The sequence below is a fragment of the Leopardus geoffroyi genome, chromosome B3 (genome assembly GCF_018350155.1).
Source record: "Leopardus geoffroyi isolate Oge1 chromosome B3, O.geoffroyi_Oge1_pat1.0, whole genome shotgun sequence".
In the NCBI taxonomy this organism is placed as follows: Eukaryota; Metazoa; Chordata; class Mammalia; order Carnivora; family Felidae; genus Leopardus; species Leopardus geoffroyi.
This window is the reverse complement of record NC_059337.1, coordinates 69,764,166-69,785,185: the sequence shown is the minus strand read 5'-3', so window position 1 is coordinate 69,785,185 and position 21,020 is coordinate 69,764,166. Positions and strand designations below refer to the sequence as shown.

Genomic DNA, 21,020 nt, shown 5'->3' with positions numbered 1-21,020 from the left:
TATATGTGTGTGTGTGTGTGTGTGTGTGTACACACACACACACACACATATATATGTAGGTGTGTATATATATGCATATATATGTATATGTGTGTATACATATACATGTACATATATGTATATGTATACACACACACACATACATATCAGCTGGTTCTCAAAATCGATTCTGTGGTTAAGATTGTAATACAGGCATTATTATCCTGGAAATTATTTTTTAAAGTTGGAGTGGAAAATTTTCTTTCAGGCTGTGTTCAAATGGCCAAATTAAGGTAACTCCAAATGGTAGCTGTTAAGATCTACTGAAACACAGTCTGTGGTTACCTATGCGACAAGAGCAAACATTGAAGTTGTTATCTAGGAAACCTAGATGATGATGCATAGTGCCCAACAGTTTCTCCTCTCTTTTTTTATGCCCTCTGGGTTGGTAGGCAGGCATAGGTCAAAAATCAGGAACAAACACTAGGAAGACTGGCTGAAATCCTTCCCTAAAAGCGTTGGACTGTCTTTTAAAGGGGGAATCTAGCAATGGGATTTGAAGTTCCAGAGCCATACTCCTTCCATAGTGCCAAAGATTGAGCTGCTGCTCCTCTCCCTACCTGCTTCACTAAAGTGGCATATGATTGGCATTGGCCTGATTCAAGAAACTTCTTTCACTAAGAATCCTGTGGACTCATTTCCAAAGCCATAGCAAAGACTTGAGGCACTCACCTAAATGCCCACAGTATGAGCAGTTTTCTTTTCTCAATTCTATTCTTGTGACTGCAGAAACTTGGCTTTGAACTAAGAGTATCCAAGCCAACAGTCTTCTGCTATAACAGTTGTTTTCAGAAAGCTCTAAATGTGTCAAGGAAATACTTGTGCAAGCTTAGCTTTTTATTTGCTCATTTACTGGTCATTAAAACACCTGGCTTTCAAGCATAGGGAAACCACCTTGAGTAGTAATTGCAAATATGTGAAATGTTCATTTCTTTTATAGGATAAGTATTTAGAGAAACTATCTTAACTGTATTCATGACTGATTTTGAATCACTTTATTAATAATAAATAGTGCCACTCTTTTTTGATTACCCAATAGGATTTGGAGGAAGCAAACCTAGGTATCAGCAGACTATTCATTTGACTGTTATGGGGCAGAGGAGAAAATTCTTCAGTATGGCTTCAGAAATTGAGTCATTTTGTTCCCTTTGCTCTTTTTTCAACCTCAAGACCCAGTCAGGGTAGCAAAGCAGACACAATCTTTAAGTCTTTTTCCTGCTCCTTCCTGCAGAGGGTAGAAGCATTGTTTACAATTTTCACCGTAATACTCCATTGTTGAATTGAGTCCACAGTAGTGGAATAGGTTCCTTACGACCCAAGATATTGACACCCCAGTCTTTAAAGGTCAGCCTACCCAGGAATTCCTCTACATTTACACACATCCTCTGGCCAAAGTAGTTGATCTTTTTTTTTTTTCCATATAGAAAAAATATGGGCAGAAAACAAGGTTTTAGAAGAGCTTTTTGTGGTTGGAGCTCTATAAGAATCTTTTAAAAGGGATAACGGAGTTAGTGGCTACTAATAACAGCCGCTACTTCAGCCCTTAAAACATACAATCACCATTATGTGGGAAAATGGTTATTAGGCCAGATTTAAACTCATCTCCGTCTAGAGCATTTCATGTCCGTGTGTTGCTTATGTTGTTTGTCTGCAAAGTGTCTTGTCTCTTCTAATCACTGCAAATAAAGCAATACTGAAAACTTGATAAGAGAATGCACCTTAGGGGAAGGGGCTTTTATGTTTCAAGAAGGAAGAGAAAGGAAAGACCTCTTCCTGCCTTTTGAGTAAGATTCAGCTTTTAAGTCTCAGCTATGATTTACCAGGGCAGATTATGACAATATCCATTCTCCAGATGCTGGCCCTCTGCCTTCTAAAGCTATCTTAAAAGCTGAGGTTTGAATTGCAGCATCTGCTTGACAGATGCCAGGTTCCTCTTGGCAGGGGAAAGATCATTACTGTGTATCTTCCCTTGCCTCAGATGGCTGTGGCCCCGACTATCCCGCCAATCCTCACGCCCCCTACATGTGTTAAAAATCCATTATTGTGGATATTAAAGTAGCGATTACACTGTAAGCATATTTACGTGCCCTTTTTGTCTGGTTTATTTTTCTTTTCATCATGTATAATCTGAATCCAGCATTAGTTTCTTACATCTTCCACAAGTGTCTCCAACAGAATTTTTATGTTCCAGCTTGTGTTAAATAGAAGTGAAATATTAAGGAAAATAGATTTAAGGGAAACTTGTGCAACTTTTTTTTAAGCATTGTTCTCGACCATTTAATTTATTGAAAGGAGCTGCTGCTGTGGTTCTCGATTTAGCAGCGGCCATTCTTTTGTTTACATAGAATTACAGTTTTATTTGTTGTTTTGCTCTGTACTGGAAACATAAATAAAGTTTTCTACATTATTTTCAGTCAAGGGTTATAGTATGGTTTGTGTGTGTAGTGATACATACTTGTCTTTCTGGGCCTCACCATGGAGAAAAGAGAGCTTTGGGTTCTTGTTGGCATGAGTGATCATGTGAAGAGTAAGTATGTGAAGGAGGAGCCACTGGACATGAAAAGGTTGTAAATGGGATCCTGATACAAAGGCACCAGGTACTTCTTTCTCAGGTTCACAGAAGCAGTCCTCCACCACTGAACTCCATCCTCTGAAACAAGAAAAGGTGAAGGGGTGTTGAACTAACTCCTGGAATCAAGTACAGTTACTTTATTTAATCACAGGCTCTATTTCACTTTATCCTTAAAAAATAACAACTTCCAAACTCCCAAGGAATCTTATTTCTTAAAAAATAAGCTCTAGTACCAACTCAAATCCTCCACCCTCAAATGGCTCAACTATTTACAACTGCCCCAAATTTAACTTTTCTTTTGGCTTACCTCAGGGGGCTCAATGAAGGCTAACCAATCTGATGCATGTGTAGGCAACAGTCCCATTGACTGGCACTTATAAACAGCCAGTGCCAAACCCATGAGGTTTCCAATGAGATATACCAAACCCTGCAGAAACTTCTGACTTGAACTTTCTAGCATCTTGAAAGCTGTTGAGAGAACAAACCAAGTTTTTTTTCCCCAATATGAATCAGGTCATTTATTAAAACAATATAGGGGCGCCTGGGTGGCGCAGTCGGTTAAGCGTCCGACTTCAGCCAGGTCACGATCTCGCGGTCCGTGAGTTCGAGCCCCGCATCAGGCTCTGGGCTGATGGCTCAGAGCCTGGAGCCTGTTTCCGATTCTGTGTCTCCCTCTCTCTCTGCCCCTCCCCCGTTCATGCTCTGTCTCTCTCTGTCCCAAAAATAAATAAACGTTGGAAAAAAAAAAAAAAAAAACAATATAGACCCAAAGAAAGAGAGCAAATAGGACCACTGAAGGTGAATAAAAAACCATGATAAGTTCCCTCCCCTCCATGCTGCCACCATTATCATCACCTCCCTGTACACCCCCCTCCACCCCACTGGCAACTAGCCAACAGCAGTACTAAAGATTTTCATGAGTTTCACCTAAGAATATGTCTTCAATTCTTAAAACTTAAGGAAGGGTTGTTATATCAAGAATACTTACTGGCTGAAATGGCCATAAGTGCCTGAATGGGCCGCCAAGCCATCATACACACCATCATAGTAGGGAAGATGGAGATAGTATTGCCTGCCATGTACATGATGAAGAGGTTCATGGGAATCTGTTTGAGGGGACCCAAGGCGATATCCCAGCAGCGCTAAAACAAACACAGTTTTAACTGATGATCTGTATCCTCTGTCCCACATTTGTCAGATCACTGATGTTAAGGTGAAGTGAACACAATTCCCAATTCTGTGCTTCTGAACCAACTCCTCAGTTCCACCACTTTTGCCCTTCATGTTGCCACAAGAAGCTTTCTCTTCCACTAAAGATAAGGCTTCATCCTCAACATTTGTAATATTTTTCCCCATTGGTTTTCCAGATGTTATTTTCCCCCCATGATCTAACTAAAAAGAAAGACTTCCCTACTTTGGTTCTTATACTTCTGCATCTATCATTGTCCCATCTACAACTGAAGAAATAGGTAAATCCACAAGATGGGAGTTAGCACATCACAATCAATAACTAAAAAAACAAACTGACAAATCAAGATATTGAAGTCCTGGGGGTGCCTAAGTGGCTCAGTTAGTTGAGCGTCCAGCTTTGGCTTGGGTCATGATCTCACGGTTCATGGGTTCAAGCCTCGCACTAGGCTCTCTACTGTCAGTGCGGAGCCCGCTTCAGATCCTCTGTCCCCCTCTCCCTCAGCCCCTCCCCTGCTCACACGCTCTCTCTCAAAAATAAACATAAAAAAGGAAAAAAAAGATACAGAAGACCTGAATGACATTAACTTAACCCAACTGACATATACAGAACATCGCACCCAACACCTGTAGAATTCACTTTCTTTTCAAACACACTTGAGACACTTAGAAAAGCTGACCACTTGCAGAGCCATGAAGAAAGTGTCAGCTCACAAGAACCCAAATCCTACAAAGCATGTTCTTTGCTTATGATGCAATTAAGCTAAAAATCAGTAACAAAAAGAAAACAAAACTCCCTACATGTTAGAATTAACAAATGTATTCTAAATAATCAACAAATCAAAGAAGAAATTAAATACGTATTAGAAAGCTATTTCTCTTTTAAAAATTTTAAAAAGCTTTTATTTTAAATTCCAGTGAACATAGAGTGTAACATTAGTTTCAGATGTACATTATAGTGATTCAACACTTCATACAAGGTGCTCATCACAAGTGCACCCAAATCCCCATCACCTATTTACCCATGCTTCCACCCACCTCCCCTCTGAGTCTGTTTCTTGGTTTGCACCTCTCTCTCCCCACCTTTTGCTCATTTGTTTCTTAAATTTCATATATGAGTGAAATCATATGGTATTTGTCTTTCTCTGACTTATTTCTCTTAGGATAATACTCCTTAGCTCCATCCACATTGTGCTCGGCATCTATTTCAAGAAGTCAGAGAAAGGAATAAAGCCCACAGAAATGAGAAGGAAATAAAAATGAGAAAAGAAATTAATGAAATTTTCTTTAAGTAAACAAAGCTGAAGGCATTTTTTTTTGAAGATTAATAAAATCAATACTGGAGAGCCTGACGAAGGAAAAAGAAGAGATATTTTACATTGTGAATAAAAGAGGAACATCTCTATAGTTCTTGCAGTGTATTAAAGTGATCATATTATGAATTTTGGGAAATGGATAAATTCCTAGAAGAACTACCTAACAGCATAATATATTAGATTGAAATTTTAAATAGTCCTCAAATTGTTTAAGAAACTGAATCTTCAATTAAGCCCAGATGGTTTTCCTTGACAAATTCTAAACATTTTAGGAAAAAATTAAGCCAATCTTATACACACTCTCAGAAAATAAAAAATGATCATTCTGCAACTCATTAAATGGGGCCCCATAAATACCAAAACCTGACAAGGACATTATGAGAAAAGCTTATAGATTGATATTACTCCTGAAACTAAATGCAAAAATCCTAAACAAAATATTAACTAAATCTAGTAATAGAAGAATATATCACTATGCATTGAGCTTATTCGTGTTAAAAGAATAAATGGCCATATTTGTAAGCAGTTCCTGATGTGTCACTTACATAAAAGATCACTTATCTTGGAGTTTAAATTTTTTCTTTTTAACATTTATTTTATTTTGGGGACAGAGAGAGACAGCATGAATGGGGGAGAGGCAGAGAGAGAGGAAGACACAGAATCGGAAGCAGGCTCCAGGCTCTGAGCCATCAGCACAGAGCCTGACGCGGGGCTCGAACTCACGGACCGCGAGACCGTGACCTGAGCTGAAGTCGGACGCCTAACCGACTGAGCCACCCAGGCGCCCCACTTATCTTGGAGTTTAAAGATCAAACCATCCATACAACAGAAGTGTTCTAAAGTATAATAATCTACCTGCAAAATCAGGCCATTTTAATACTTTCATGTTATTCATAATACTACAATTTGATGTACCAAGATGAAAAGTGATATACTTATCAAGAAAGGCACTGATACCAGCTGTCATTTTCATGTTGTAAAAATCACTGCATTTCATGAAATGAAGATCATTTGGTATTGAACAATATTAAGGCTGAGATGAAAAAAAGTGCCAGGTTGTGTTCTAGCTGTCAGGAAACAAAAATCTGCTCTCCTGGAGCTTACCAACGTAAAAAAGACAGTTGATAAAGTTACTATATCATATACATGAATGATATGGGAAAAATATAGGAACTAGGAAAGGATAAGTAGGAAAACAGGATAGGGAGTGCCATGAGTAGGCTTCACTAAGAAGGTAATTTTTTTTTTATTTTTTTTTTAACGTTTTTATTTATTTTTGAGACAGGGAGAGACAGAGCATGAACAGGGGAGGGTCAGAGAGAGGGAGACACAGAATCTGAAACAGGCTCCAGGCTCTGAGCTGTCAGCACAGAGCCCGACGCGGGGCTCGAACTCAAGGACCGTGAGATCATGACCTGAGCCGAAGTCGGCCGTCCAACCGACTGAGCCACCCAGGCACCCCTACTAAGAAGGTAATATTTGAGAGACCTAAAGGAGATGGGAGAGCAAGTCATAAAAGTATCTGGGGGAAGAGTATTCCAGGAAGAGGTAAAGAACATGTAGGAAAGTCTGAGATGGAAGCCTGCCAGGTATATTCAAGAAGCAGCAAGGAGGCCATTCTGACTAGAGTGGAATGAAGAACAAAGGGGTAAGTGACAGAAGATGAAGTCGCTCAGACTCGAATGATAGGTAAGGTAATAAATAGTAATAAGTAACAAACTTTCTCATCTGTTGTGAGGATAAAGCCAAAAGGATATCTGACACATTGGTTGTGTCAGGGAACTAGAGTTGTGGTTGTAAGGGAACCAGAGTAAAAGGAGGACTTCAGCTGTTAGGCGCAGCACCAGTAGATAATTTTCCACCTACTTTCTTATTACATCGTTCAAACGCCTTTTGTTTTTCCAACTATTAAGCACTTTTACTACTGTAAATTAATCTCAATCGGCTTATCTACCAATATTGGGGTTAAGACTCCTACAGTAAGTCAGTCATATGCTGCCTGGGAGAGGAGGGTGCTTGTGTAGGTCAGGACTGTCCTAAGAACTACTGTGACATCTATACCTCTGTACCTTCTCCACCAGAATCCGGTCTGTCTCCTGCACGCTGGTATCAGGCACTTGCTTGTCCAAGTAGCCAACAGGGTACAGCGAGTCTCCCTGGCCACCGCCCCGGTCACTTCGGCTCCTAAAGAACCAAAGCAGGAAACTAAGGCTGCAGCCTTCCACACTTCAAATCCCACATTTCCTGTTCTATTAATCATAGGAACAAAGAGCCTCAGATACACCTACCCAGATTAGACCAAGCCCTCTCGTGGGTTCGTCAGACCTCTGTCTATTGGGAGGAATAAAATAAACATCCTTTGAACATTAGAAACTTCCGCGGCAGAGAAGCCACTAGCTCCCCAGGAGTCGTCTTTATGCCACCCGTCCTTTTCAGAGAGTTGTGCCTCAGAGGTCAGTTCCTATTCCTCTGCGGCAGTACTGGGGTGAAGGCTCTGTTACCTAGCTTGGCCCCTGCTCCTCACCTGCTGCCTCCTCCAGGCCCGCTCAGTTCAATGGCCCACTTGAAGCGCCGGCCTCGGTTAGCCACCAGGCTCCCCTGGGCCGTCATGGCAACGGCCACCTACCAAAGCTGCAAAGCTCCTTACTGTAAAGCGGGTCGGGACCCAGGCCCACTGACACCCGCTACTTCTCTGTCTTACTCTTCAAGCCCGCTTCCGGCGCGTAACGTAAACGTCACTTCCACCCGGAAATTGGCGGACGGAGGGTGGAAGAGAGAGTCCTTGGAAGTGCAGAAGGTGGGTGTCGTGAAGGTCAGACCGTACTTAGCTCCGTAAAACGACCCCCGAGCGCTTCCTCCTCTCTGAAGAGGCCTGTTGTGTGTTCCCTGACCTCTGAGGTGCGCTTAGCAGAGGGAAAGTCCTTACTGACCCTGTTAGGAATTGAAGCCTAGAAATCCTTCTTGAGCTCCTACGCTCTCCCGGGAAGACGAGATTCAAATCTGCGTTAAAACCTGTATTCACCACGGGTTGAGTGACCTTGAGCAAGTTATTTAGTAGCTTCCGAGTATTGAAAATGCCCTCCACGTCCCAGGAGCTTTGTGTTTAAGAAGTCACGTTAACCCTGCGCGGTGAATAGTCCTATGCTCATTCCGCCCAATGCTAGGAGGCAGTGTAGAAGTGGGAAGGCTCCTGGGCCTGAGATACAGATGGCCTTCTTTTGAATTCTGGCTTCTTTACTTATGTGACTTTGGACAAGTTAAATCTTTTGTGTTTCAACCTTTTCATATGTAAAAGTTGGATAATCTGCCTACTTTCCAGGGTTCTGAGGTTAAATGGAGTGCCCGCTACGTATGCATCATTTTTTTTAATTAAAAAAAAAAAAGCACAATAGTGATTGGATTTTGTGTTCAGTTGTATACTTATATAATTTAACCTGATGTTCGATATTTAAGTTGTTTCACGTTTCTACCCCTTTTATAACCATTGAATGTGAACATTGTTGTGTGTGTTGTATTTCCTTAAGTTGAATACCTAGAAGCGCAGTTGCTGGATCAAAGACTATGCACATTTTTAAGGAATTTTCATTTTAAATGCTCATTAGCAAAATCGCACCCATTTGCATTCTACCAGCATTATAATGTGTTTTAATTGGCGGTTTGAAAATGGTACTGTATTTTTAAACTTTTTTTTTTCTTTGACTCCCAAGTTACTTGATATGGTCGGCTTAGGGGTGAGGGAGGAGGAGGAATGAGGTGAGAATATAATCAAGAGCTAAGATTGAAAAGGGCCAATTAAAGAGTTTGGGCCCTCGAAGATGATGCTGATCTGGAGATGCTGAAGATTTCCATCCCCACTTTGTTTTCTGATTTTAAAAGTATCGTGTGTTCATAGACTGTTTGAATAAGGTAGTAACAAGAAACACTTTTCCCCTTCCAATTCATTCTAAAATATTTATCTGATCTTAGGAAGACTCAGCTTGTGGATTGCTTTCCTGCTTTTTTTCTACTTTTCTGCCTTTATCTCTTATCTCTGATAAACCTTTGAGATTCATCTCAGACTTCACAAGGGTCTTGGCCCTATTGGGCAATCTTCTTTGTCCCCACTGTAATCTGTGTAACAGCACTTACTGCATTGCATTTATGTTTGTTGACATCCCCTGAGCACATATCTACCCCCTCTCTTGCTGCACCCTGCGCTAAATTCCTTAAAGGTAGGAGGTATGTGTTAATTATATTTGATTCCACTGCCTAGAACATGATGTATTGAATAACTGTTTAGTGAATGTGAGTAAATTAATTGAAAGTAAATATAATACAGAACTGAATATACTATAATTACATTTATGTGAAAAAATGTAAAAACTAGAAGGGAATACGTTTTAGAACGTTACCTATTGTATCCAATTAATGGTTTTCATGGATTTTTTTTTTCTTTTTTTGAGTTCAAGTTTCTTTAATAAATTGTAAAGGAGCACTTTTGAAAACATTGTTAGTCATTTGAATCATATATTCCGTCCCTTTTAAAGTACTCCCCCACTTACTATAAAAATGTTTAAACTGGAACCCAAATCGAGGTTGCTTTGGCCTCAGTAGGTAAATCCAGGTCATTTATTCCTTTATCCTAGGAATCCTCATAGTGTAATTTGCTAAAACATGTTCCAAAGAGCATGAAGACTGAGGTGAACAATGAGACTGAACTGAGAAAGTGTTCCAAGGTCAAATACACTTGAGGAAAACTGTAGATGATATTCTGCACACACACCCTAGGGGTCTCAGTGTGATTAATATAACATATTAAAACCATGAGAAATGATTCAGTAATGAATCTTCATTTCCCATCCACCTAAATAAGAAGTCCCCCCTTTTTTTCCTTATCACACCTATTAACTTCCTATGGAGTCATTGTTCCATAGAATACTTTAGAAGTCTTGAGAAAGATGAAGGTACTCCCTGACAAGCTCTACTTGTTGTTGTTTTTTAAGATTATTAGAATACCATGAGAAATAATAGATCCTTTATAGAAATGGAATTTCAAGTTGGATTTAAACTTGAGGACTCAGGGTTTTTTTGTTTGTTTGTTTGTTTGTTTGTTTTTACTAATTATGTTTTGCAAGAAAAGTCAAGGGAAACCTAAATTCTGATCCTGATTCCAAATGAACTCCACTTTGAGTTAGGAACTCTTGGCTTTATTTTCTTCATCTCTAAAATAAGATGACTTAGAAGTCTAGATGACTTCTAAGGGTAACTTCTAATTCTAAAATACATTTTTTTTTTTTCAAAAACATTTTGCATATGGGGCGCCTGGGTGGCTCAGTTGGTTGAGCTTCCGACTTCGGCTCAGGTCATGATCTCACGGTTCCTGAGTTCGAGCCCCGTGTCGGGCTCTGTGCTGACAGCTCAGGGCCTGGAGCCTGCTTCGGATTCTGTGTCTTCCTCTCTCTCTGCTCCTCCCCCACTCATGCTCTGTCTCTCTCTCTCTCCTTCAAAAATAAATAAAAACATTTAAAAAAACACTTTGCATATTATTCTTTCATAGACATAGAAAAAATGATGAACACATAAAGGAGTAATGCGATTTCAGATAATTTTTTTAAATTGTGCTTTCCCATACTTTTCCTAGTTACCTGCATTGTGCAGGTACCATTTTTGGATTTAGAAAAAGTATAAATGTTAATAATATGACACATTTCCAAACCTAGAAGCATAATGGTTCTCTGTCCCGGATTCACAGGAGAATCACCTTGGAATCTCTTTAAAAATATAGATGCCTGGGCCACACTCCAGCGATTCTAATTCATTTGCTTAGGGTAGAGCATGGGTCTACTGTGCAGCAAGTACTAAGAATCACTGACCCAGAGCATTTTGCTGCTCTAAAAGGTGTGAACTTAACACAGTAATTTAAGCAAACAGTTAGTGGTTTCTGAGAGCCTCCTTGTATGCCTCCCACTGGACTAACCTTGAATAAGACAATAATGGAAATACTCAATTTGTAAAAATAAATCTTAAACTTCCTTTTGTGACTTTGAGCAAATACTATTTTAATTAAAGAAACTGAGAAGACCCACACCATGATTCCATAGGTCTTGTGAGTTGCCTCAAGTGACTTTATATTTGGGCTGTCTACACAGTTTTTGTATTTGTTTTTGAATCTCACCCCCCCACCACCACCACCACTTTAGGCGTCTGAGATGCTATCTGTTTCTAATACTTTATGCCATTTTCTGAGCAGTTGCATTTGGATTGAAACTTGAAAAGGATATTTTTATTTATTTATTTTTATTTTATTTTATTTTTTTAATTTTAAGTAGGCCCCATGCCCAACATGGGGCTCAAACTCACGACCTGCAGGCCAGGAGTCACATGCTTTACCAGAGCGGTGCCCCGAAGAAAAAAATGTTTTTCTAAGTTTATTTATTTATTTTGAGAGAGAAAGAGACAGCACGAGTGGGAGAATGGCAGAGAGAGAGGGAGAGAGAGATGATCTCAAGCAGGCTCCAAGCTGCCAGTACAGAGCCCGATTCGGGGCTGGAACCCATGAAGCTGCGAGATCATGACCTGAGCTGAAACTAAGTCAGACACTTAACCGACTGACCCACTCAGGCACCTTGAAAATTTTCTATTCAAACAACCAGATTTGCAAGAATGGATCTCTCTAAAGGGGAAAAAAAGCTTTCATAGATAATGTCTTACATTCTGGGGTATGCCACTTAATGTCTGTACAATAATTGTTCTGCCCTCTTCCGTGGTCCAACCAGCTTCCCTAGTATGCTGTTCTAAAAGGTCCTGTAGCTTCCATAAAATGGGTTTCCATTGCAAATCCCCAGTTTATTTGTGTTATTTAACTCTCCTATCATCACTGCCTTCTGGAAAGGACCACCTCACACTATTTTATTCAAGATGCGATTTATTCCGTGTCAGTAAGAGTCTTAATGAGAGGAAACTTTTTTCCTCCATTTTGTCTGTTTGCAATTTCAAACCCCTTTAGTGTAAAAACAATTTGGTGGGGAGTGGGGAGCGGTAAAATACTACCTTCCTAGTTATTGTTGGGTTTCTGCGTCATTTCTATGTGGGTTACATTTTTTTTTTTTTTTTTTAATTTCTGGTTTATGGCTCTGCGGGTGTCATGAAATACCCCTGTCAGCAGTGACATGAACTAGACAGTGCTGGGAGATGTTGGCTAGTAATACCATTCTTCCCTAACAATTACCTTTTTTTCATTTCAGGAGAGCTGTTGTGCAATTCACGTTTTAACAAGTTCCCATTATAGCACTTCCCTCCAGCACTTGCTTAGGAAACTGGGAGGATTGCCATTCCCACAGATCTTATTAAAGGATAAGAATGACAACCATAGCATGAGTCATGATGATACATTACTGATGGCCCAGGATGCTTCTTCAAGCGTGATTACTTTGGATTCATTCTGGTGATTAATTTCAGCTATCTTGGATGTGGGCTAACTTGTCTCTACATCAGGTATCTGAATGACCAATGCAGGTCCTTCATGGCACTTTTTCCTATGTGCTAATTTTTAAAAGCCTCAATTCGTTCAGATATAAGCACTGCTTTATGGCCTGAATTTTTTGGAAGGAAGATTATTGTGTACTGAATGTTTATGTTTCCCCTAAACTCATGTGTTGAAGCCCTAACACCGACATGATAGTATTTGGAGATGGGGCCTTTGGGAGGTAATTAGGGTTAGATGAGGTCATGAAGGTGGGGCTCTCATAATGGGATTAGTGTCCTTAGAAGAAACCCAAGAGAGCTCACTATCTCACTCCACCATATCAAGACATAGTGAAAAGGTGGCTCTCTACAGACCAGGAAGAGGGCTGTCTTCAGTAATTGAATCAGCCAGCACCTTGATCTCAGACCAGCCTCCAGAACTGTGAGAAAATAAATTTCTGTTGTCTAAGCCACCCACTCTGTGGTATTTCGTTATGGCAGCCTGAGCAAATTAATGTGAGGATTAAGTAGGATTCAGAAAAATTGAATAAGTACCTTTTGGCACTTGGAGGCAAAGTCATCCCCTAAAACATAAACATAAATGTAGGGGTGTTTAATTTGTAGGAGCTTATTGTATAAATGTAAACATACTCAACACTGTCCACTGACTTTTTTTTTCACCTTATCTTGGATATCTTCCATATGTGTCACTCAGTTTTGCCTCATTTTTTTAAAGGCTATAGAGTATACATAGGATAGGATGTATGATAATTTAGTTAACCAGTCTCCAGTTGATGGACATTTAGGTTGTTCCCTTTTGTCACTATTACAAAAAATGTTGTTGTGAACATCCCTAGGGTCCTTGTCAACATGGTTCTATAGGAGAAGGTTGGTGGACTAAATTATGTCTATAGTCTTGTGGTAAATTGAATAGCGTCCCCCCAAAATTCACATCCATCTAGATGGAAACTCAGAACCTGACTTTTTTTGGAAATAAGGTCTTCACAGATTTAGTTAGTTAAGGTGAGGTCATATTGGATGACAGTGGGCCCTAAATCCAATGACTGGTGTTCTCATAAAAAGAGAGGAAGACACGCAGATAAACAGGGAAGAAGTCCATGTGATAATGGAGACAGAGACTGGAGTAATGCAGCTACAAGCCAATGATTGCCAGAGCCACCAGAAGCTCGGAAGAGGCAAGGAAGGATCCTCCCTAGAGCCTGCAGAGAGCATGGTCTTTGGCAACACCTTGATTTTGGGCTTGTAGTCTCCAGAATTAAGGGAGACTCTCTTTCTGTTGTTTTAAGCCACCCAGATTCTGATACTTCATTACAGGAGCCCTAGGAAATGGAAACAAGTTTCTTTCTAAAAGAGGTCCATTCAAATGAATCCAGCTAACAACCAGGGCTAGCTAGCTTCAGTGGGAAAAAAATATAACAAGTAATAAAACAGTATCGCCAAAGCTGCCAAATTAAATTCTAAACTTTCAGAAATTTGCACGAGAAGTTTTATTTAATTTCCTACTTGCTTATGATTAGTTCCTGTAATAAAGTGATTTTTAGAAATTAATTACAAAAGGACAATTATTGTATAAAATGGAAAATGCAACTAACCCAAAAAAAGGTAATAAATCATACCATGGAAACAAAAAAAATTTTTTTCCCATAGACATTTTGAGTTCAACTCTTCCAGACTTTTTTGATTTATATTTAGACTTACTAAGACTATACGGTTTTATAACATGCTGTTTCATGAAGAGCCATGCTTTCATCTTTTAAAAAGGCAAAGAAAAAAGTATGGCTTAATCTTTATTTCAGTGTTTTTTTTTTTGTTTGTTTTTTTTTTCCAACGTTTATTTATTTTTGGGACAGAGAGAGACAGAGCATGAACGGGGGAGGGGCAGAGAGAGAGGGAGACACAGAATCGGAAACAGGCTCCAGGCTCTGAGCCATCAGCCCAGAGCCTGACGCGGGGCTCGAACTCCCGGACCGCGAGATCGTGACCTGGTTCAGTGTTTTTTAATGTCTCTGATAGCTCTTGCCAGATGTTCAGGCTCTGTTGCTCCCATCCCACCCTGACCAAGATCATGAGGCACCCACCAGACTTCCACACTCCTCTCCACCCAGCCTGCAGCTGGAGCCACACCCCATCTCCCAGGACCTATGCTGGTACGACTACTCTTTCTAGATAAGAGTGATTTTTTTAGAATATTGGCTTTCTCGCCCTTAAAGGATTCAGAGTTCAGGTAAGTTTGGGCAGCACTGCATATAACTTTCTTTTAGAGATTTACAATTCATGTTAGTATTTTTTTTTTAATTTAAATCCAAGTTAGTTAACATATAGTGTAATAATGGTTTCAGGAATAGAATTTAGTGATTCATCATTTACATATACCATCCAGGGCTCATCCCAATGCATGCCCTCCTTAATGCCCATCACCCATTTAACCCATCCCCCGCTCCCCTCCCCTCCAGCAACACTCAGTTTGTTCTCTGTATTTAAGAGTCTCTAAAAAAAAAAAAGAGAGAGAGAGAGTCTCTTATGGTTTGCCTCCCTCTCTGTTTTTATCTTATTTTTGCTTCCCTTCCCCTGTGTTCATCTGTTAAAGTTAGTATTTTAAAGACTGAAAAGTGCTATAGTAAAGAAATAACTTATTTAATATTTGTTTAATCCAAAGTTGCCAAACTTTGTGTCCAAGAAAGACTTTTTCTTTTTCTTTTTTCCTCTTTGTTCAATCTATCAACAGCTTATATAACTGGTATTGTGAAGAACAGAGCTGATTTGGGGTAGGAACTTGAGCTAGTTTAGGTTCAGACTCAATTTTGTCACTGTAGGAGTAGTTTTGCCTTTGCATCCAGCTCCGAGAGGTGGACTTCAGTCTTGTAATCTTCCTACTGCCCCCATCTCCTGAGGCTGGGGATCTGCTTTCCTCTTTCACGTCTCCTTTCCATGGACATTATCCTGCTTCTGATTATTGCTGTCCTGCCCATTTTGTTTCTTTCCTGCCTGCCACCCTGCCCTTGAACTCCCCTCTATAAGGTCTGTTTGTTATGAGGCACCAGCAGTGTTGAGCCCCCATGGTTGGATGTGTGTTGCATATGGCATAGCTTTCAGATGCTGTGTACCGATTACCAGGCCATCAGCACCACAGCAGGTCTGTCTTCCCACCACTGGTCCCGCTCCTAGAGCTGGTGTAATTCCAGGACTCTGTTTTCCAAGGCAGCACTCAACCATACTGTGTTCTCTTGGAAAGATCACTGAACAGGTAAAGTTCGGAGTTGGGGGATATTCTGCAAGGAGATACACAATCAGTGCACTAGGCACTACTGAAGTGTTTTACATAGGTTACCCTACTTCCCAGCATCCCCAAGGGAAGAATATTATTATCTCCACTGTGCAGTTAAGGTAAAAATAGAGCAGAAAGGGTCCAAAAGCAGTGATCCAGGCTTCTGATAGAGATGAGCTTTGCTCTCCAAGGCTAGTGTTCTTTCCACTCTAAGATGCTGCTGCCTACCATCTTCCAGTTGGTAACAGTGTACCCTAATTGCTGGAAGTCTACTTGGGGAAGGAGGAAAATAGTCTCTTGGGATTCAGAGTTGAAAATCTATAAATAACAAATGTTACCTACTGTCCAGCTCTTGAGTTGTAACAGAGAGCTGCATCAGAGACCTCTTTTTGTTTTTGTTTTTTAAATTTTTTTAATGTTTATTTTTGAGAGAGAGAGAGACAGAGTGCGAGTAGGGGAGGGCAGAGAGAGAGGGAGATACAGAATCTGAAGCTGGCTCCAGGCCCCGAGCTGTCAGCACAGAGTTAAATGCAGGGCTCAAACTCATGAACTGCGAGATCATGACCTGAAGCCAGATGCTCAACCGACTGAGCCACCAAGGTGCCCCCAGAAACTGTCTTAACAGGAGGATCTCCTACTATCCTACAGTCCCCACCACTTCCACCCTCCAGCAGCCCTCAAACCCCCCTCTCCCCCACCCCACCCCCTTGCCACACACACACACACAAACTTTGCTGCTTCTGAACCACGGAGGGCATCGGTACAGCGGTGGTGATTGAAATAATCATAAACCTTGTAAACTGGGAGCGAAATCTGCTCTTTTCCACTGCTACTGCCTTATCTGAAATGTTCCCTAATGCCATTCCTTCCTTCCACAGTCTACACAGGAAGGTGGGGAAGGGAGGAGCAGAAAAAAAGGGATTGACTTCCCAACTTGGACTGCCAAAGTCAAGTGCCTGGAATTTTCCAAAGGCTGTGAAGGCTGAGCAGTGGATGCAGTTATTTATGGAATGGATGAGCTATTGCTGTCTTGTATTTAGGTCTCTTTAGGCATTGCCCTTCATCAGTCTGCACTGATGAGAATGACACACACCACAGTAAAAGCTGTGGCTCCCTGAACCGCTGGCGTGAACTACAGCACTTTCATACCTAAGGTTCTTGCCAGCAGTCCCCCCTCCCTCCCACCAGCCATCTTGTATCCTGGTGAAGGGCTTAATCCTCCTGAAGTACTGATTTAACCATCAAGCTTCCTCCCTCGATGTCTATGCATTTTTTTTAACTGACATTTTTACTATGCGCATTTATATTAATTGGCATGGATATGACATTTATTATAAAAAACAGTTTACAGAGTTGTAGGTAGGATATAATCTCACCTCTGTTCCTAGATACAGTTACATTTGCATAGGAAAAAAAACCCCATATATTCAAGATGGAAATAGTGCTTATTCATGAGTAATAGACTTCTAAGTGTTTCTAGTGATCTTTTTCTTTCCCCAAAACCTTTGCTTCATCGCTCCAGATTTTCACAACCTGTCAAGTGACCACGTACGTTTTCAGGCTTTGCTCTTGCTACCCTGCTTGTCAAAAATCCTCTCCAGCTTGTCAGGCCTGGTTCAAATTTTCCTCCATGACACCCCCACCCCCACCCCCACCCCAGCTGTCCAGTTAGAAGTGTACGTAAGACTTTGCAGGAGTGTTCTTTTCTCACGCGGGTGCTTATGTTCAGGGTGTATGCTATGCACTGTCCCTGAATGACATCCATACCCTTAAGCAGATGGGGTGGGGGCAGAAATGCTAACTCAGCTGCCTGTTCATTCAGATAGAAGGAATATAAGGTATTCAGAAGGAAGGAATAACAGAATGACCAGAGGAGTAATTCCCTCAGACACTGCTCACTGGGAGGGCTAGCCACGAACCACCTTTCTATGCTCAAGGACTCGTGCAGGGATACTAAAAACATTATGGGATGACATTTATTTATTTATGTATGTATGTATGTATGTATGTAATCTTTACACCCAACATGGGGCTTGAACTCACAACCCTGAGATCAAAAGCCACATGCTCTACTACTGACTGAGCCAACCAAGAGTCCCTCTTTTTTTTTTAAATCCATAAAAAGAGAAAAGCTTGATTGAGCTCCAAGTGAAAAAAATTCAATTTTGGTTGACTCAAAAGTGTCAATGAAGAAGACGAACCTGCAGTCTCATCGCTAAAATGTATATATTTCGAAAGTTGCAACATGAAGGCAAATCTCTTTATTTTCACTTTAAATTATGTCTACACCAGGCAGGGACATGAGATCTATAGGCCAGGGCTGCTCTTCGCTGGTATAACTTTAGAACCTGAGTCTGGGGATGGACTGCCTGAGACACTGTGCCCTAAGAAGACCTAGAAATGAGAATATCGGGATTCGCATCTGGCCTTCAGACAACCCGAGGCCTTGTTTTGGCTGACATCTCTCTGTGTTAACGCAGCACATTCCTTGAGTCCTAGGACTCCGTTATTTGTCTTCTCTCAACATCCAGCCTCCCTTGAGATAAAGTCCCATGTCTTACACTCTTCATCCTCTTCCTATGAGGGCCCCACCGATGCCTTTTGTGGGTTATCAGGAAATTCCTGTTTATGATGGTAGTGATGAAGAAACAGCTTGAAAGAAAGTGACTTCATCCATGTGTGTTGAATTTTTTTTTTCTTTAAATTAGCATACCTACTTAGTGGAGGTCATACGCAAGGAATGTTCTATGTTGCAACACCCCTAGAGCCCAGGGGTCCTGCTCCCTCCCCTCACTCACCCCACTGGCCTCTCTCAACAGTCCCACCTGTTACAGGTGTGGCCACACACATAGGCATGTGCCTGCTTGTGCTTGGCTCTTAAAGGCATTGCCAATGCAAAATATATCTTAAAATATTTCTACCACCAACCTAAAGTAGTGACCCACTCACCATTACTTAATTTTTTGTATTAAGTAGGTAAGGACCCAGTTACCAGGGAGGAAAAATATATTGCTTTTATCATCTAATGACATCTTAGTTCTGATTAGTTTATCTGTGAGGCCTCTCATTGCTCTGAACTCCCACAGCATTTAGGATATACCTTTTGTCATTGCATTCACCACAGTTTATTCGAATGATCCCTTTCCCTGTTTATCCAACCCCCTAGGAGCTCCTCTGGACTATCTGTAGCAGCTGATGCAATGTCAGCCTTGTACATGGTAGGCCCTCAAAAATATTGCTGAACCAGACGTAAGCAACCCATGCCTTAGGCAAGCCCTGGAGAGTTCTGGAAAAAAGAGCCCCCTCCCCCCCACCTCCCAAGAGTGGAGGAATATAGTCTTGCAGTGAGAAAATGTTTTTTCAAATACACCACTTGATTGGCTTCTGCAAGGGCTCCCATCACAATTTGATTAACCTTGACCAGTGGCTTACCTTTGAAGATGGGTACACTCTGTGTCTACTAAGATGAAGAGAATTTCCTCAGTAGTTAAAAGCAGGTGAGGGACAGACCCAACCCTAACCTCATATTCTAGTGTTTCCAGTCCCAGAGAGACTGAGTTTGCTTTCTGGGATAGGGTTTGCATCAGACATATTTCTTGTGTTCTTAAGAGTCTAACACAGAGTCTGACACATATTAGGAATTGAAACATAATAGCTAATAATTATAGAGTGCTTACCATATGGCAGACACATTCCTCTAAGCATTTTATATGTATGAACTCATTTAATCCTCACAACTATGAGACAGATACTATTATAATCCCCATTTTACAGATGGGCAAACCAAAGCACACGAGAATTTTTATGACTTGTGCAAGGTCACATAGCTCCAGAGTCCATGCTTTTTAAATACTTTGCCTTAGCACCTTTAAATGCGAGTGAAGGAATAAATCTCTCCCTGCACCATACTTTTATAGCGGATGTTTTCCTCTCCCGGGACAACACTTAAGGCAGTCTCCCCCACCAGACTGTGACTAGCTCAGGGTCATTCTTTGACTTTTGTCCACCCTCAGTTCCTAGAGCTTGATTGCCGCGCCATAGCAAGACTACCGGGCGTGCGCGTGGCCACCAGGGGGCACTATGGGCACACGTCCTCTTCCCTCCTCCCGCCAGTCCTGCGCGACCTGAGGGGGGGCCGAGCCAGCGTTGGGCGGAGCCTGGGAGAAGCGTCAAGGGGGAGCTATCCCGGCGGGCCGCGCGCGCGGCCGCGTTTGAATGGCTCAGAGTGGGGCTCGGCCCGGGAGCCGAGGGACGGTCTAGGCTGCCGGGCGCAGCTCGTCAGCGCCGGGGCAGGGCTGAGGTGCCGCGGTACCATGAGGCGCCGGTAAGTGATGGCCGGGCCTGTGCGAGCCCTGCGCCGCAGCTGCCGTGCCGAGGCCGCGCGTCTCCTCCGGTCCGGCCGCGCCCTGGGCCCACCTGCAGGCCCCGCGGCGGCCTCCGCTCGGCGGAGCCCGTCGGCGGCGGGGCTGCGGGGTCTGAGGGTGGGGAAGGGCGGGGCGGCGAGACCTCCGTTTCCCGCGAGTAGCCCCTGCCCGGCCGCTGCGGGGAGGGTCAGGACAGCGGGCGCGGGAGGCCGACTGGGGGTCGCCGCGGGGCCGGGCCGGGAGAGGCGTGGACGCGACCAGCTGTCACTTATTTATCTGCGGGTGGAGCCGACATCTGCACGCCGGGGAGGGGGAAGGACGGAACGCGTCTGCGGCGATCTGTTTGAGGGCTGGTTTTCCCGAGCCGCCTAGGCCGGGCCTTGGTATTTCCTTATATTCTGACGGGTCCTTGGTTCCCTGACAGATAAGCTTTTGTTTAGCAGGACAGAAACTTGACATAACTGCATACGAATTGCTGATTGCAACTTTAAAAACCTCATTGTACTTGCTGAAAAGTTGTTCTGTAACAGTACCTAGGCTTTTACCACGCTCTTAAATTGGCGTAAATATGGAGATAACAAAGAGTTCAGTTGTTTTCTTGTAGCTTGTAAAGTTCTTTGAAAACAGAGGTGTCTATGTCAGTTTCTTTACAGATTAAAAGGAAAAAAAAAAAAAAAACAGTAACAAAAATTAGGTGTGTAATTACCAGTTTAGCACTAGCAAAAAATCTGAGAAACTAGACCACCTAACAGCTTCAACTTGTGTAAATAGTTTATTCTGGGTTTTTTTGTTTGTTTTTGTTTGAACCTGCT

The 21,020-nt window shown here is 41.9% G+C and overlaps 3 protein-coding genes across 10 annotated transcripts in view; 2 read left to right on the top strand and 1 right to left on the bottom strand.

The window, feature by feature from the left end:
* The window catches only part of SLC12A6 (solute carrier family 12 member 6), an 89,118-nt gene extending 86,666 nt beyond the window's left edge, over positions 1–2,452 (top strand). For all 3 annotated transcript variants that reach the window (XM_045450144.1, XM_045450143.1, XM_045450145.1), the window contains one exon: positions 60–2,452. The gene's annotated coding sequence lies outside the window, so the exon portion shown is untranslated. The remainder of the gene's footprint in view (positions 1–59) is intronic.
* EMC4 (ER membrane protein complex subunit 4) lies at positions 2,118–7,830 on the bottom strand. Of its 4 annotated transcripts, XM_045450150.1 has the most exons (5): positions 7,640–7,791; positions 7,185–7,299; positions 3,600–3,753; positions 2,919–3,079; positions 2,118–2,689 (listed from the first exon to the last, which is right to left on the bottom strand). In XM_045450150.1, the coding sequence occupies exons 1-5, from the start codon at positions 7,723–7,725 to the stop codon at positions 2,654–2,656; spliced, it is 552 nt and encodes a 183-aa protein (XP_045306106.1). In that variant the 5' UTR covers positions 7,726–7,791; the 3' UTR covers positions 2,118–2,653. The 4 variants fall into 4 exon arrangements, with proteins under 4 accessions (XP_045306106.1, XP_045306109.1, XP_045306108.1 ...); XM_045450153.1 differs by lacking the exon at positions 2,919–3,079 and having other exon boundaries at positions 7,640–7,830; XM_045450152.1 differs by lacking the exon at positions 7,185–7,299.
* Positions 7,831–7,868: 38 nt separating this feature from the next.
* KATNBL1 (katanin regulatory subunit B1 like 1) overlaps positions 7,869–21,020 on the top strand; it is a 65,501-nt gene continuing 52,349 nt past the window's right edge. Inside the window, exons 1-3 of one of the 3 annotated variants that reach the window (XM_045450148.1) lie at positions 7,869–7,912; positions 12,339–12,538; positions 14,593–14,803. The gene's annotated coding sequence lies outside the window, so the exon portion shown is untranslated. Of the gene's footprint in view, positions 7,913–12,338; positions 12,539–14,592; positions 14,804–20,017; positions 20,169–21,020 lie in introns of those variants that run through there. The other 2 variants (XM_045450149.1, XM_045450147.1) reach the window with 2 other exon arrangements.

Excerpts from the sequence above, each read along its gene's own strand:
- EMC4 (XM_045450150.1), bottom strand. The coding sequence starts at position 7,725 with ATGACGGCCCAGGGGAGCCTGGTGGCTAACCGAGGCCGGCGCTTCAAG. Across the intron at positions 3,080-3,599 it reads ACTTATGGCCATTTCAGCCA|CTTTCAAGATGCTAGAAAGT; the intron begins GTAAGTATTCTT and ends TTCTCTCAACAG. Across the intron at positions 2,690-2,918 it reads CCTTCATTGAGCCCCCTGAG|AGGATGGAGTTCAGTGGTGG; the intron begins GTAAGCCAAAAG and ends TTCTTGTTTCAG.